Below are 18,373 nucleotides of genomic sequence, written 5' to 3' on the forward strand. Positions count from 1 at the left end.
TTGCCAGGAGTTGGAATTGACCCCCCGGTTAACTAGTTTATACATACAATTAAATATGATTATATGGTGTTTAATGATTCATTAGCTCACATCTCAAATGGTACTCTTTCCATTTAACTAAAAAATAAAGATTTGGAAACATCTATGCCACACCCTCACATCCACTCTCTGCCATTCTTTGCCCTAAACTGTGTGACTCACAGCAACCCTACAGCACAAGGTAGAACTGCCCCACAGGATTTTCAAGAAGTTCCGCCAATAGAAGGCACCAACAGGAAGGCAGCTGAGAAGAAGGTAGGTTGAGAATGCTTCCTTTTTTTCCCTTTCACCTCTGAGCTGTATTTTCTGATGGCCTGTATACCTCTACAGATAACCTTTGAGGTAGAGGCCCCTCCTATGATCCTCCAGCCCTCTCGGAGCAACAGTAATATTATTTTCTCTCTTTGCCTCTTCATATCTTTATTCACTCAGGATTTAGGATTTTAGTATGTGCGCTAGAGCATCTGGGATTGGATCCGAATGTGCTTATTTGGTTAATTGACGCCTGGATTCAGTAGTGGCTTAAGTCATTCAAGTTGGATGTCAGAAATTTACTAGCATACTGTATTGCAGGGGTTAGGAAACTAAGGATTGCAGGTGCCTGTTTTTATAAATAAAGTTTTATTGGAGCAGTCGTATTCATTTATTTACGTATTGTCTGTGGGTGCTTTCATGCTACAATGACACAATGGAGTAGTTGTAACAGAGACCTTATAGCCCACAAAGTCTAAAATACTTATTATCTGGCACTTTACAGAAAACGTTTGCCAACTTCTGCTGTAGAGGAGAAGTCCAAAGGTTTATGGAGATGTGGATATTGGTGTAGATTTGGTTGGCGTATGTCAAAATAAGTCACAAATCAACAAAATGTTAAATAAATGGTATTCTATTTTTCTACCCTGAAAAATAAACTTTCGCAGTAACAAAATTAAAATGTGTAAAGTTATGGTTTTTATGACTGAAGGTCAGCAAAATATCAAAGATAGCTGAACTTAATTGTCTCATGTTTGAGTATTTTATAATGGTATAGTGATGTTTGGGTGAGTAATAAAATATAGATACATGATTCATAACATACATTCATTTCAAACATTTATTGTTCCCTTCATTTCAGGAAGATTATTATTTTTATAATCAAGATTTTAACATCATTTGTGTACTATTGACAATAATGCTAAATCAGATTGTCTTGGGTCATTGTAGTCCTTGGATAGATGTAAAAAAATTTTTTCTTCCAGGTTTAAAAGGTATAATTTATATACAGAAGAATTTTTTTTTTTTTGCAAGCATCACTATTTATTTCCAAATTTTTAATCACCCCAAACTGAAACCCTGTCTATTGACCAATAACTCCACATACCCCTCCCCAGCCTCTGGTAACCACTAGTCTACTTTGTCTCTATGTATTTGCCTGTTCTAGATATTTCATGTAAGTGGGATCATACGGTATCTGTCCCTTTGTGTCTGGCTTATTTAACTCAGAATAATGTATTCAAGGTGCTCCCATGTGTTGTTTTAATATATTTAAAAAATAGCAACCTAAAAACAGTGGGATCTGTTGATGGTATATAAGGCAATTGTGAGAAATAAAGGAACGAAGGTTGTCTTCTGAGAGTATGAGCACTGGGTAGTGTTGTTAGTTGTCATCGAGTCGATTCTGACCCATGGTGATCCACATGTGCAGAGCAGAACCACACTCCATAGGGTTTTCAAGGCTGTGACCTTTCAGGAGCAGATTGTCAGGCCTTACTTTTGAGGTGTCTCTGGGTGGGTTTGAACTGCCAACCTTTCGTTACTAGTCTAGCACTTAACCATTTGTGCCACCCCAGGGCTGGCTAATATACTTGTGGTGTGCTTTTGTGTGGCCATTCTTGCCATGGTCTTGTAACTCCCACCCAAGTAACTAGAAGGGATTGTGCAAATAGGGTAATTGTGGTCCACCAAGGGAATTGGTCAGTTTTGCTATCCCGCTGGACTTGAAACGATCCATCTCATAGGCAGGAAAGAGGATTCCACCACCACCGAGGAAGAACAGCCAGGAGCAAGAGCGCACTCTTTGGTCCTGGGATCCCGGCGCTGAGACACTCCTGGAACCAGGAGACTGAGAGACAGAGAGCTGTCACACAAAAGATGGAAAGAAGCAGTGGCAGGAAAACGATGGCAGGAAAGACCTGCAAGAGACAGCGCGGTGGGATTCCCGGCCCACAAAAAAAGTTGAGCGCCTTCAGGCAGGAGGTTTGCTGGCTGAGTAGGGTGCCTCCAGCCACCTGATGGAGCTAGGTTTGTGGACCCATAGAGCTAAAACTGACTGAGAGCTTGCTTAATGGTGGAATGGGGTGCCTCTGGGCACTTAACCAGCAGAGCTAGAAGACCTTTGTAACACTGTCCTGAGCAGGGCAGAAGCTGAGGGGCCAGAAAGAGGCATGCCTGCAGCACGGCAGAGAAGAGGCAGTCCTGATGGAAGAATTATATCCTGAATGTTCCTGAGCCTGCGTTGTAACCTTTTACTTCCCTGATAAGCCCCATAATTGTGAGCATTGTCTGTGAGTTGTGTGTGGCCACCGCAGTGAATTATCGAACCCAGCAGAGAAGTGAAGAGTGCTGTGGGAGAGACGGTTGGTGTCAGAATTGGTAAAGATGGCAGAGAGAGGAGGCATGTCTGACCTCTGCCTTATAGGAATGAGCCTTGGGCTGTTGATCTTGATTCTCCTTCCCCCTTGTGAACTTAGAGGAGATCAGGTGCTCCCTCCACACCATTTTTACAATACTGCATTATAAATTAGTAAATTTGTACTCTATAGAGTCACTCTCTCATGAATTTGTGTTGAGTAGCATTCCCAAACTTGATCATCTTTAGGATACTTATGGGGCTAGATCTTGAAATACGGCAGGTTCATTGGGGTCATACCATCCTGAGAAAGTCTGCAACTGGCTGAGTCCCTCTGTATTACTGTGGCTCTAAAAAAAATTATTAATATAACCGCTACATATTTAACCAATATGGGAAAACCAAAGTATCTGAAATGGTTTTCCACTTTCAATATGAATTTACAGTTTCCTCAAATTAAAGTTCCTCAAACTTCTACACCTCAAGTATAAGTTGCAGATGACCTGCACATTCCCTTTCAGTTGTAAAATTTGCCGGATCCTACTTTTTAGGTAGTCAATGTCCTTTCCGCCTCTTTGACCTTGTGTTCAGGTTCTCATGTAAGCAACTTCTCATGTGTTTTCCCATCTGTAAAGGCCTCTGTGACTTTCCTTGGTAGTGTTCTGACAAATAATGTTTGAACAGATTCTGAAACTATTGTTCTAGGTTGAATAATTAAATCTATCTTCATCTTCTCTAATAATCACAATATCATATGCATACGATGACTCGGCACATGGATTTCCTTCTGAAAATATATAACTTTTAAAAATATTTAGGCTATATGTTAACAACTGAATAATGTATGAAGACACCTTTCAAAAATAATTTGATATGAATACAGTGTAATTAACAGTCATTTACAATATTTATGGAGTCTTCCTCTAACTCTTTCAATCTCTGCAAAGTTATACTTGAATTGCTTTCAAATAAATACAACTTACATGCTATGCTACGTAGGTAAAGAGTTTTACAAAAGTTGAATGGACTGTCAAAGTCATTCTAATAAGTTCAGTATTGAATAAAGTATTAGTAAATGTTAATACACAATAAAAAAAACTTTTGAAAAGTTGTTTGATCTACAGTTCTCATCAAATGGATGATCGGATGTTATATGGCAAAAAAAATATGAGTTCCAATATTATTGTGTGAAACAAACATATTTATTTGAAACCTGGTATAGTTTTACTGGACTTGCTTCACAAAAGCAAGGTGGTCTGAATTGAACCTGTAACTAACCTGGCTTTGATTGTCCAGTGACTGAGAAATTTCACCAGATGAATTAATGCAGGAAGTTTTCAGTTCTAGTGAAGTATCTTCAATAAAAGTGTAGTAAAGAGCATAGATGGTGCTGGGCTAGATAAAGTTTAATGTTCATGTCTGTTGTCTTGTTATTCTGGATCTAGAGACAAAAGTACAAGCAAAAATCTGGAACAGAGTCTGGCTTCTGTCTTACTATGGCTTAGGTTCTATTAACCTCAACAAAAAACAGAAAGATTACGTCAATGTTTAGATAGCCAAAATATGATGAATAAAAGATCTCAATTATGAAAGGAAATAAAGGTTAAAAAAAAAAAACTAAATGTATTATTTGGTTACCCACAAATGGAGATTTACAGCTATGATTCTTAGCTAGGATAAAAAAATTGACAGTTTTCAAGGTGCTGTTTAAACGAAAGGCTAAATGCTGACAAAAACTGGTCAATGAACATAACATTGACCTTGTGAACATAGGACCACATACGAAATTATGCAATAAGAAAGCAGCAGTGATTAATCTGCTGCTTAACAAATACTACATTTAATTCCTTGCCTCCTCTAATGACTTAGCCAGGGCTAAGTTCCAATCAGATACTACAAATTGGGAATTACAAATCCACTAAAGAAAGTAACATCATTTTTTTATTTGATCCAAACCCATTTTCATATACAAAGCTAATTTATTATGTACAAAATAAACGTACATTCTTAAAAACTGCTAGAATACAAATTTCCAAGGGACTAAAAAAAGTGCAAAATTTCCAATTATTATTTTCAATCATGCTATACAGAAAAACAAATCAAACATTAGCTCATATACACACATTGAAAATTATTAAAACAGCACTCGATGTAACAAATAAAATAAAACATACATCTTATGTAATTCATTTTAAAAAGATAAGGAAGGAAAGAATGTATTGCACCAAACTAACAGTAACTTCATGATAATGAGAATGATAATCAAAATTAGGCATACTCATATATCTTTGTTAAATCTAAATCTTGCTCAACTTTTAAAATCTTTTTTGGCATACAAATATCCACTGAGTCACAGTTTGTACATCAATAATTAGATATAAATAAGGCCTAAGATTCTCTTTTTCATAGTCAATTCCAGTAGAATAAGAAGAAACATCTTTTAATAGCTACACAACTTTTTGAATTCCTTAAACACCTAAGTAGCAGCATAATTTCCAAGTACTTTTTTTAAACAGTCGTTCTGAATTTCCAACTTTTCCCCCTTTGAATTGAACTATGTGCATATACATGCGTTCAAGTTACTGTCACCCTCTATGATAGAAATGCTCCTATGGTAGAAATACTTTGTTTAATCCGGGTCCCAGAAAAACTGACAAAAGAGACAAATATGTTTGGTATTTTTCTGCCTTAATAGATTCACTCTATAGCAATGATTCTGACAGAAAATGGCTGTCTGGCCAAGTCTACTGATTACTTTTTGTGAATTTTTTTGTACCCCAAGTCTATGAAAGCACACAATTGAGGGCAAGAAAGTCATATCTGTTGAGTTTCTGAGTAAAACAGAGCAGGCACATGGTGTTCTAACAACTTTTTTTCCCCTTTTTTTGTAAAGCTGACTATAAGGTAAGCAGTAGCCACAAAAAAATTTTTGTTTTATGAATCACAGTTTTCGAAAGTAGTAATAGCAGAATAGGAAAAAAAAACTAAAATGTAAAAGATCTTTGACAGTAATATCTACTTTAATATGACATAATTTTGGAAGGAGTATAGAAACTATATATCACTAAAAAACTATCTAGGAAAAGCAATTAAAATTCCAAAGAAAAAAATAGTTATTCTCTTCGATTCTTACATAAGAAACTATGAGGCTGAAATTGTTTCAGTTAATCTAAGCATTGATTATCTCCCTACTAGAACTACTTTTCAAAGTATCTATTGATGGAGTTAAGTAATTTTAGCATTCTGAAGAGCAAAATAATTGTCTATCACAGATAAGAGCTTTTTTCCCTTTAAAAATTCAAGAGTAGCATTTATGAATTTGTAGGTTGAGCCCATGACTAAATCGTCAAACGCACTGCTTGGATAGTATGGAAAAATGTTTCCAAAAGAATAAACAAAGATAGCACTCACCATGAGTTGGGATAGACTTGACGTCAGCTAATAGCACTGACTACGAAAGAACCTCTAGTTGAAAGATATTACCAAAATAAAATTCAAAAAGGTCCAATTGGAATAAGACTTCTTTTTAAAAATCGTTTTTATTTTATTCAATAAAATATAATTTTATTTTTCAATCTAAGTCCTAACTTGTCTTCTTATTTTCAAATTACATTGTTTTGAAAATGACAATCATTTTGTACACTCAAAAAGTTATAAATAAATTTTAAATGAGATAGCCATCTTATAAGTGGAATGGAAAAACGTACACACACAAACACAACTCCACTATTAGCCGACTCTGAAATATGAATGGGCAATTCTTTAAATGACAAAATTGTGTTGTTGTTATATTTGCAAAAGAAGTTTCCAAGGAAACATATTAAAAGTGTACCATGGAAAAAATGTTGAATTAGTGACTTTCTATTTGTTTTTTTCCTTCTAAATTTTCAGGTCATAATAAGGGTATGAACATTAAGACAAAGGTAAATACTGCTGTATCTCTGACCTTTGCTTATCACTAAAGTCATTACTTTTATAGGTTCAAATCCTTCAATGTATGTGGAAACCACCCACCTATGACAAATGTCAGTGAGATAATCTAAAGCTGTGTTTTATGAATTACCACAATCTACCAGAAAAGTATCTGATAATATAGCCACCTTTTATACAGGTTCTTACACTGTGGAAAATTCCATAACTCATATATTCTAAAATGGCCTTACATTTTTAACTTAGTAAAATGAGTCATTTCCAGTTTAGGCCTGAATAACTTAAACGTTAATGTGTTATTCCCTGTAATACTAGGCCTCTTCATATGAAATAAAGAATATTTCCATACAGAGGCTGTACATACAAAAGTCATCAGGAATATTTGGAGAATTTTTTCCAATGTTTTTTAATTAGGAAACTTGTATAGATTACAAGCTTCAAGTCTACAAAATATATTATTTTTAAATTTAGCATTTTGTTACACTTTTTATTAACACTTTAAAATATTACCTAATTCAAGTGTGCAAAATATTCACTGATAGTCAGTAGGCACTAATACTAGCAAACAGACATCCTTTCTTGGAGGCAAATATTAGCTAAACTTTTCAAATGTAAAAGACCTGAAGAGAGTTCATAATAAAAATAATAAAACTAAACAGGAAACTTGGTTGTTTCTGTGGCATGTAAAATGAAGACAATAAAGACATTCTCAACAAATTTTAGACAAAATGTCTATAAGATAAATGATTAAGCCAATTTTCAAATAAGTCTGTGAATATTTTATCTGATTTATAAAAATGAATGGACATAATTTCTATAGATGAAAACATTTTAAGATGTAATAATCCTGAGATACATATTTTTTAATATCAAGTAAAGAGATTCAGAAAGTCCCAACTAATGCCTAAATGCCTAGACATCTGTATATTCATAAAATTCCATGGACAAGTCTGAATGGCATGAACAATTAAGAAAATGCTAGGTTCAAATTAAAGATGGTGTGGCCAAGTAAACATTTTAAAATTAAAATGATGACTGGTAACTTTTTTTTAATGTCATCAGACAAAGCACCACCAGGACTCTGATAAATATGGGAAAACTCTACGGAACAATGTTCTAGATGGGGCCAAAGTTTGAAACAAATCAAATGTTGAGTATATATGATATATGAATAGGCAAATAGAGAATATCGAGTATGGATATTTATTAAGAATGGTAATGGTCACTTACTGGGAAAAAAAAACTTTCAGTTATTAAGATGAACAATAATTAGGAAAACCTAGGAGTCTGGCTGATATAAGAAAACATAAGAGATTAGATTTAGAAAGAAAAAGGATATATTTCAATTCTTATATCCTAATCAAAAATTGTATCCTGTATCCTGAAGACAGGCTTAAGAACCTATTTTTGGAAGACAGGTTTAACAATATATATGAAGGGACCAACTTTTACACACACACACACACACACACACACACACTCACACATACACATATATGTTGTATATTATTTAATATTTATATTTAATATAGTCCATGCACTTGCAGCTTTTCATAGGAAATGTGGTAAAGACAATGCCACTCATTTAATAAATATAAATATATAAATAGGAGCTAACCTCTTTAAATTCAACTAAGAGATTTCCATTAGTGATTTATTTAGTAATAATTATATAAAACGTACATGGCAAAGGCCATATCTCTATCTTCACTAAATAAAAATCTGGAATCCAAGTTAACAATTCTCCCTGCTTACTCCTATTCAAACAAAATACAAAAAGTCCTAGGTTAAGATTCAACCTTCAAATTTATATTTTAACTAAGAGGGTACATTCATTCTTTTCAGAAGCATAAAATTAACTCTCAGTACCAGTTTTTTGAAGGATAACTTTTATATGCCTTAAATAGAGAAAAAGATGAAGCTTCACTAATATTTCTTGCTAGTGACAAAGTGAATTGGCATTTTTTCTACTACAGAAGGATGCACTGTACCCTAACGGAAACTGATAGAAATTTCTTCATGGCTGAAATAAGCCTCACAGGATAAAAGGAAAGAATTTCAACAACTGGCCAAGCCTCCTTTTTACATATCATATGTTCCTTTATCTCCATGCTATGATCTATTTTTCCTTCAATCCTCCAATTTTATGCAAGTAATGACAGAATACTGTTGGGAGAGTTGAAAAAATTTTTTATAAAGCTTCTTTATTCTCTAAATGAGGACACCTATATGTTTTAATACTTGATCTCACTTTCTAAAAGTAAAATCAGTATCTTAGCATCGAACTCTCCCATCACCACTATGCTGATTTTTATTTTCATAATCACCAGTGTCAAGAAACAAAAGCTGACAAAACGTTATACAAAGACAAGGGACTTTGTAACAGCCAAGTAGAGATATTATATTCATCAACTGAAATGCCCATCTGTTATTCCATTGCAATGGTATTATTAATTTTTCTCATTACACAATATAGAAATAATTTCTATGGATAACATTTAAATATATCAGACTCCCCAAAAGTGTATGCTTCCAGTGATTTAATCTAGTGAGTTTTAATTCTGTGTGCTACACTGTTTGAAAGAGGAATATATTACTCAGTGAATAGTTCTACTGTATTTATTTTAGGAGATAACTTTTAAGTTCCATTCTTTTAGACAGCTGTTAGCATTCTCAAGGATTTTCCTTAAAAATTCCACATTTTTGATTTTTACTTTCTGGAAGAAGTAATAAAAAGAGTAATTCTACTGTTCTGAACATCTAGTACTACCCTACGAAGATATCGATTCTATTGTGAACAGAACTTCTTCCTTTTTGTGCTATAAAATGAATAAAGCTTGTTCAGTTTCTCCACCTAAATAAAAAGCAGCACTGTCGAACAGCATAAATTTAAGGTTTTTCTCTCTGATAATATGAGTACAGTTTTTTGTAACTTATAAGCATCAAAAAATAATTTGCAAAACCTATATTAAGTGATCTTAAACACAGAGAACAAAGAAGGCATCTTTACAACAAAATCTCTGGATAAATAACCAAAAGATGTTCAAACTTTTGATTTAGAGAGGCTTTTAAAACCAGTATTTTAAAAATCAAAAATCAATCATGGTGGTTCTGCTGATGTGAAATTGCAAAATAAACCACAAAATAAAAAAATGAAAATAAAATGAAGTAAGCTACTGGAAGCAATTTATCTTACTTATAAATCATAATTATCTCTACTGACTCGGTTTGAGAGTTTTTTCTATACAAATTCTTTAAGTCTTCAAAAAGGAAACCTTCACATTTACAAATGCTCTATTTTACACCTCCTGCATTAGTTTATTGCAGAGTTATTTCTCTAAAACATAAATATTTTTATTGAATAAAACATAGGATTTAATTTATTTGAAAGCAAATTCTTCTATAACTTTTTATTATTCCTGACTCGTAAAAACAAAATCTACATATAAAAAAGGCTTCCCCAAACAGAATGATTTTCTTTTTTAAATTATTTTACTCACTCATAGGACTGTAAAGAAAAGGGTACTAGATACTGTGGTCAACAGGAGGGATGAATTGCAGAGGGAAATATTCTCAAAGATTCAATTGAGAAGACAACTGGACATGATATGTGGAATATATTCTTAACCCTTCCTTCACTTTTTTTTTTTTTAATTTGATCACAGAACCCTTTAAGAAAGCCATGGAACCATTATTTGCTGAAAGCACAGTTAACATACAAATTTTCCACACAATTTCAGGAGATGCATAAATTCCCCCAAACCCATGGAATCTCAGATTAAGAACACAATTAGTTGTAAAAGCTCTCTAAACTAACTCAAAAGATGAAAGCATGAGGTGTAATGATCTCTTTGAATTTTAAATTAAATCAATCGAACTTTCACTTTAAAATCTTGAGTAATAAATACATAATGTAACATTTAGCTATATATAATAAAATTAACAGTAATCCTAAAAGTTAAACATAACATGAAATAGAAGCATGTATTTTTAAAAAGTACTGTATCTAAATGACTAGTATAAATTATGCATGTCTTTTCAGTTCATTCATTAGTCACACGGAAGTCATACGTAAAGATGTAATATATTTGGATATTATTACTAACTCTGCTAATTATTAGGGGAAAAGCCCTGCAATATTTGCTTAGTAAAGAAAAATCTAAGAAATTTTAAACTCTGCAGATATAAATTATGCTGCAAATGCTACCTGAAGGACCCAACTGTCAAAATCACAGTCAGCATTTTTAATTATGCTCTGAATGTACGACATCTGTAAAATATATCTCTAGTTTCTCCTCTTCTTCGTCAACCTTTATTATTTAAGGATAATAATACCTCTGAATAAATCCTCAATAGTAATGTGCTAAGTAGTAGTGCAAGTAGTGGAATGAACCAAATGTCTTAGTTTCAATATTCTTATTTTCATCTTATCATGGAAGCCTGGAATTTATACAGAGTTTTGAAAATCCAAATGTGCAACTAATACCTTTAAAATATTACCTTCAATCAGGAGTCCCATAAATAAATCGATGCGCTTTTTTATATGGTGGTCAGCAAACAGGAAAATGATCAAAGAACGTATTAAAAGCCATGTCTCTCGACCTAATACTTTGCTGTTTAGAATAATCAAATTGGGCCTAATTTCTTCATTTTTTGAATTTTGTTTTTAAAAAAATTTGATTACTGATTCTTAGGAATGGGCCACTAAACCTAATCAAATATATTTTCTAAATTCCAATTTAGTACAGACCAAGAATTAGTTATGATTGGGTTCAAGAAATCTGATCAGAAATTTAATAAATGAATAATAATACAACCTATATCTGTATAGACACATCATACCAAATTTTGATAATCCCTAAATGATTTTCAGAAATAAAGCCCTGAAACATTTCAGATAGTTGCGAGATTGGTTAAAGTGACAAAGCAATAAATCAATTTTAGTTATCTATGACAGAAGACAGAAATAACAATCACTTGGAATCCTGAGTATTATATTCAGTTTCTCCAGCTGAAATCTGGCTGAGTCGCTTGCTAGATCCCCACAATTTTCGAGAAAGCTGACCTGAACGCATCTGTTTAAAGTAATCCAGAAAAATGAAGAACAGATGTTATTAAGGGGAAAAAAGAATAAATGAAATTGATAAACAAGGCACTGATTTTTTTAGAACGAAGAAGAAATAGGTTTTGTTAGTACAATCATTCATTAACATTTTAGAGATTCTTGATAAATAATAATTTAAAAAAGCTTCTACAACATTTGTTATATCTTTCAGTTGAAAAAGGTCTAATATCAATGTGGAAATTTTTTAATTCAATGTCCCAGTTATGTCAAAATTACCAGATTCCTTATTTTATTTATTAACAAAAACACATACTGCTTCATTAAAATAAGCTTGTCATACTACACTCAATCTAGCCAACAAAACACATAGATTTGGGTCCTGGATTTGCAGTACTATTAATGCCAATCAAAGGATAAGAAAAAAAGTACAATGATTTTTTGACAAAAAAACTAATTAAAAAAAATGATGTAGGAATTTCAAAATATATTCTTCAATGATAAAATGTTAAAAAGCAATTTAGGGAAAAAAATAGAATAAGCTCTTTGAAGGTGAGAATCCCATTCTGTCCACTATTAAATCTGCACTACTTATCACACGTCCCAGCAAATAACAAATATTATTTACATATTAACTGAATCAGTGAATAAAAACCCTTTTTAAAGTGCTTACATTTCTAGGCAGGACAAAAACAAACACATAAAAAAAAAAACCATGGGAAACATTTGTCATTCTTGCCAAAATTGTTGGAATTACTTTTCTAAGTGCAATCTGCTTTTTAATGGTGATTCCTCTGCCATCTTTCTTGAATGGTTACTTTTCTAGGGTACATTTACTGGAGTGATAAAAAACAAGTCTCGTGGAAAGACACGGACAGCTTTTGGTATGCTTATTTTGCATTTTCATTTCCAGATGTATTTTCTGAAACATTACTTTCATTAATCTATTACTACCCTTACCGCTGTATTTATAAATAAGAATTTCACACTGACAGTAGAGTATATAAAACTGATACATGATTTAAAAAACACTTAATCAAGAATTTGATTTTTTAAATAAAAATAAACCTTGAAATATACATGTGCCTTTTCATAACTAAATATTGATCTATTTAATATTCTATACTGTCATATTTATAGAACAGATGAGATTTTAATTCTGTAAGTCTAAGTATCCAATAAGATTATTTACAAAAGTAGAACCATAATTCAGCTGATATATTCAAAGCTGTAGAACAGATAGAAAACAGTTTTATTCTAAATCTATCTATACACAATTCAGATTCTATGTGTTGTAGACTATATAAATCTTTCGACAAGGGCAAATTATCATACTTCAAAAATATTACAAAACATTAATTTAGGCTTATAAAATGAAGCTGCTTAGGTGTATTTTTTCCAATCAATTTTTAAAAGAAAACATGTAGTAGTCATCTCGTGTAAAAAATTTTCAGTAGAATCAGAAGCAGATAAATTGGGGGAGGACAAATTTAAAAGGCACTTGAAACCACAGAAAGTAAAACAAACTCAGAGTAAAGTCTGAGCAGATTTCTTAAGTGATCATCATATTAGTAGACGACATTAGGCAATATTTATTTAGAAATGTTATTAATCAAGAAACTCAATTAGCATTGAATAGAAACATACTTAAAGTATAAGTGGAACACTGAAGTATAGAGTTGCCGACATTGTTTAGGGGACTATTATGTTTGAAACTACATGTTGTTGCAGTCACTTTAATTTAGCAAAACTTCTCCTTTGTTAAAATAATACTCTGAAAAAGCTATAATGACTAAAGAAATTTTAAAATACTTATAAAACAAAAATGGTTTCTCTGATAGAGGATAAAACCACTGACAACGAGATAGTAATTTTTTTTCCTTCAATAACCCCTACAGATGTCGTACTGCTAGATTTCTCAGAAAAGGGAGATGATGATGCTAAAAATTTATAATGCTTAATTTGATGCTATGTAATAAAATAAATTCTCCAGAAGAATAATTAAATTACTGGGAGTATAGCCATACAGTTTCCTAGGAAAGAGTATGAGATTTACGATATTTAAGTATTCAGGAATTGATAAATTTTTGGCAAGTAAATTTATAATAACCACAGGAAACTCACTGAGAATAAGCACGTTATATGGGGCATATTCTTAGTTCCAAGAAAAAAATCTTGGTTTTACAAAAGGAAAACTGACATACAGTCATGCTGAGTATTTGTTACAGCAGAGAGTTATATTTTTGAGCCTACGTTTCATTTTTTATAAAGGCTTTATGTATTGAAAATCTAAGAAGTGATCTCATATCTATATTTGGAAAGACAGAAAATAAAAGAATTTTCTCATCCCTATAGAGTAGTAGATGGAAACTGCCAAGTGTGTGCTCTCAGTTATATCATAATATAAATATCACTATTGAATAATAGCTTTATCCCCTTTTCATTTACCACCCTTTGAAAAATCAAATTTGTTTTTTAATTTGTTCATCCATAATGGTGACTTCTGACACAACTGGACCAAAGGAGAACCAAGGGAATCTACAACAGTGTGAGAAAGGAAACTCTTGATGCTAAGTTTTACCTCAGCTGGCTTGCCAACACCCACTACAATCAATTTGCCATCTTCTAATCCTACAAGAATATGGCTGTACTCTTTGGTTACACAAACACAGTGGATAGGCAATCGCATGGCTAATGGGTTGATGCTGAGATTCAAACTAGAAGAGAAATAAAAAAATATACACATGATTACATGGATATATAATAAATTCACAGAAATTTATACCTGGAAAATAACAATCATCTAGTTCTGCATTCTAATTTTATAAATGTTAGAATGTAGGTTCAGAAAGTCTAAGTGATTCACCTAAGGGCCCACATTCAGAACATTACTTAAAATTCTTGATAAAAAGCTTCTTTCTGCTCTATTCTACACATTTTCCATCTAACAATATATACCCAACCAGTAAGTATTAATAAAGTAATCACCAACCTAACATATTAAAATTATTTTCCTTAGTCTCTAAAGAATCTTACTCTTTCTTCAACTGTCCAATCCATTCTACTATTACAAATCTTCTTTTTGATTCATCATTTGTCTGAGGTTAATAACCCATATCTGTTCCCTTGGAGGGGCCCTGGGGACAAAGTGGTTAAGAGCTTGGCTCCTAACCAAAAGGTCAGCAGTTTGAACCGATCAGCTGCTCCTTGGAAACCCTATGGGGCAGTTCTACTCTGTCTATAGGGTCAAGATGCATTAGAATCCACTCAACAGGAACAGGTTTGGTTTTCTGGGTCCCTTGGCAAAGTGATCCTAGTGGGATTAGCAAGAAAGTGAGAGACAAAGTGAGGAGGAAAACACATATGGTTGTGTCTATAAATTAACTAGAGTCCTGTCCTTTGTGTCTATTATGGATTGAATTGTGTCCCCCTAAAAGATATATTTAAGTCCAAACCCCTACACCTGTGAATGTAACCTGGTTTGGAAATAGGCTCTTTCTTTGAAGATGTTATCAGTTAAATTAATGAAGTCATCCTGAGTAGCATATGTCCTAATCCCTTCTGAGATGTTTCTTATAAAAGGAGAGAACAGACACAGAGACAGAGTCACACAGGAGGAAGATACCATGTAAAGATATATCTATAAGCCAAGAGAAACCTGGAGCAACCAGAAGCTGGAAGACACAAGGAAAGATCTCTCCCCAGAATGGACCGAGAGATCATGGTCCTGTTTGCACACTGAATTCAGAATCCTAGTCTCCAGAACTGTGAGACAATAAACTTCTGTTCTTTGAAGTTGCCCATTTTATGGTATTTTGTTTATGGCAGCCCTAGGAAATTAAGACAGTGTCCTACCTAAAACAGGTAGAGATAAATTTCTTGCACCAGCCACCATTCTCTGAGCCTCAGATCGTCAGTGGGCATTTGTTCCAGCCTTGCCTTAATCCCTGAAATCCAGCACAGTACATACTGTGCTCACTGCTGTCTCTGGGCCATTGTTCTTTATTTTCTCAGATCTTGACTACTCCCACCTTTAGAAGGTTGCTCTCCCTCTTTCCATCTCCACTTCTATTCCTACTAATCCTTCATAAAGACTCCTCTGGCTACTCAGATCCACAGTAATCCTTAATGTCATCAAATTCCTCCTGCACATTTAATTGTTATTAGGTCTTCAAGCTGGTTCCAACTCCTAGCAACCCCATGTACAAGCGAACGAAATACTGCCTGGTCCTGCACCATCTTCACAATCATTACTATGCTTGAGCACATGTAACTGTAGGAAAAAAAAACCAAACCCATTGCCGTCTAGTCGATTCCAACTCATAGCAACCCTATAGGACAGGGCAGAACTGCCCCATAGCATTTCCAAGGAGCGGCTGGTGGATTTGAACTGCTGACCTTTGGTTAGCAGCTGAGCTCCTAACCATTGCACCACCAGGGCTCACATATAACTAGTACCACATAAGCTAGTTTTTGACTTTTCTAATTAATACATACTATATTACTATGTCCTCAACTAGTCTGAAACTCTCCTAAGTCAGTTATTATGAGTAAGCAGTACAGTACTCAGAAGACAGCAGCTCTCATTAGATGATTTTCACTTCTTTGATTATTAATTGGAAGTTGGATGCCACCCAAAATCTACTGCTGTCGAGTCAATTCCGACTCATAACGACCCTGCAGGACACAGCAAAACTGCCCCAAAGGGTTTCCAAGGCTGTAATCTTTACAGAAGCAGACTGCCACATCTTTCTTCCATGGAGTGGCTGATGGGTTTGAGCCATTTAGCAGCCAAGCGCTTAACCACTGCATCACCAGGGCTCCTTGAAAGTTGGATAGGAAAGCCAAAATCCTCAAAAAGTGTGTGTGAGGGAGAATGGGGTGATGGAGGTCAATAAAACTGGTCTATTTGCGTTGTCTAATATCCATTATGAAAAATACTTGCACTTATTTAATGATTAAAAAATGAAGAATCCTATGACATACATACTTGTGTTCTAGACTGAACTGTTCAAAGATCCATTGATTTTTCAAATTTTGAATTCTCCGAACAGTACCCTGAAACCAGGGTTGTAAAAAATGTTGGAAAGATATAATTGGAATAGGGATTCAATGGTCTGCTACAGGAGAAAGAATGACAAAATGAGAAAGAAAAGACCAACATAATTAGGAGATTTTGGTATAGAAGTGAATCTGATATACATGTAATTAAGATAAAACACTCTGAACCAGGAAATTATTTCTAAGGAAGGTTTTTAGGGGGCTGAAGATAGTTTGAGGAGTGTAAGTAAGCTGTAATACATTTTTAAAAAGCGAAGAGAAGAAAATGAAAGAAGGCACTTGGGGCACATAGGAAACAGCAGTTTTGTGTATGCTGTTGCTGGGTGCAATCGAGTTGATTCTGACTCCTGGCGACCTCATGTGGCAGAGCAGAACTGCTTGGAAAGGTCTTCTAGGCTATAATCTTCATGGGAGTGGATCACCAGATCCTTCTCCTGCTTTGGGTATACAAGCTACTAAATATGAAGAATATATATCCACTATTTAAACATCTTTCTTCTTCACCGGATTAAATAACAAAAGACTTCTCTACCCAACTGTATACACACACATATACATAAAAAAATATATACATGCATAAATACATTAGCCTTAAAAATTTAGTTTATAGTAATTCGAGCCATAATTTGGACAATTTCCAAATCCTTAACCCAAGTTTGGCGCTATAATTTTTTTTGCTGGCTCTAAATATTTTCTTAATACATATGTATTTCATTTACTAATCTAGGAATACTTTAGCTGCCCATATTTCCTTCAGAGTTTCCCGAAAAAGGCATTTTTCATAATAATTGATAAACCAAAAAATTAGAAACCTTAGATTCCTGATTTCCACTCTAGGCTGAAATTATTACCACCTTTTTTCTTAAGTGACACTTTTTAAAATTTACCTGTGGAGATCTCTTATAGACAGGAACCCTTGTACGCTGCCCGTGACAATATGTTCTCCAATTATACATATATCTGAGACTTGCTCCTTCAGGATTTGAGATCTTAAATACTTGCCATTTACAGAAAACAGATGCAATGTATTCTTACCCTGCGAAGGTTAGATGAGAAAAATTTAATTATTTCAAATAAAAACTGAGTTTTTATATTGTCAAACTATGATTATAATGGAATGATTACTGGGTTTTTTAAACTTTGGAATAAAACTATCGTTATTTTTAAAAAGAGTGTGTAAACAATATTATAATATTATTACGGTGATTTAAAATCAGATAATCAAGTTAATAAATATTAAACAAGAAATCTCATTCCCTCCAAAAAAAGGACTAAATCTCATCCAATTAAAAAAAAAAACAAACCCACATTCTTTTAAAAAAATTCTCTTAATTTTTAAAAAGCTACATGATTGACAGGAAAATAAATATATAAAATTCAGTTTATTTATACCTTGCCTTGTTCAAAAAGAATTTAAGTTGTCTACAATTTCCACTTAAGCTTACAGTCAAAGTCCTATGTCATCAGAAATTATTTTTGAAACCATGTGTTATACAAGCAATAAAAAAATCAAAACTCATTGCTGCTGAGTTGACTCCGACTCATAGCAACCCTATAAGACAGAGTAGAACTGCCACACAGGATTTCCAAGGCTGTGATCCTCACAGAAGCAGACTGCCACATATTTCTCCCACAGAGTGGCTGGTGGGTTTGAACTGCCAACTTTTTGGTTA

The 18,373-nt window shown here is 33.5% G+C and overlaps 1 protein-coding gene across 13 annotated transcripts in view; it reads right to left on the reverse strand.

Annotated features, from left to right (window-relative positions):
* Window positions 1–830: 830 nt before the first annotated feature.
* The window catches only part of NBEAL1 (neurobeachin like 1), a 187,033-nt gene continuing 169,490 nt past the window's right edge, over window positions 831–18,373 (reverse strand). For 10 of the 13 annotated variants that reach the window (XM_023542232.2, XM_023542233.2, XM_064286784.1 and 7 more), the window contains 3 exons: window positions 17,588–17,736; window positions 14,221–14,356; window positions 833–11,652 (listed from right to left, as the gene is read on the reverse strand). In XM_023542232.2, coding sequence (XP_023398000.1) covers window positions 11,551–11,652; window positions 14,221–14,356; window positions 17,588–17,736 — 387 coding nt within the window. In that variant the 3' untranslated portion in view covers window positions 833–11,550. Of the gene's footprint in view, window positions 11,653–14,220; window positions 14,357–17,587; window positions 17,737–18,373 lie in introns of all 13 variants that reach the window. The other 3 variants (XM_023542231.2, XM_023542230.2, XM_064286790.1) reach the window with 2 other exon arrangements.

Source organism: Loxodonta africana, chromosome 6 (genome assembly GCF_030014295.1).
Source record: "Loxodonta africana isolate mLoxAfr1 chromosome 6, mLoxAfr1.hap2, whole genome shotgun sequence".
NCBI lineage: Eukaryota > Metazoa > Chordata > Mammalia > Proboscidea > Elephantidae > Loxodonta > Loxodonta africana.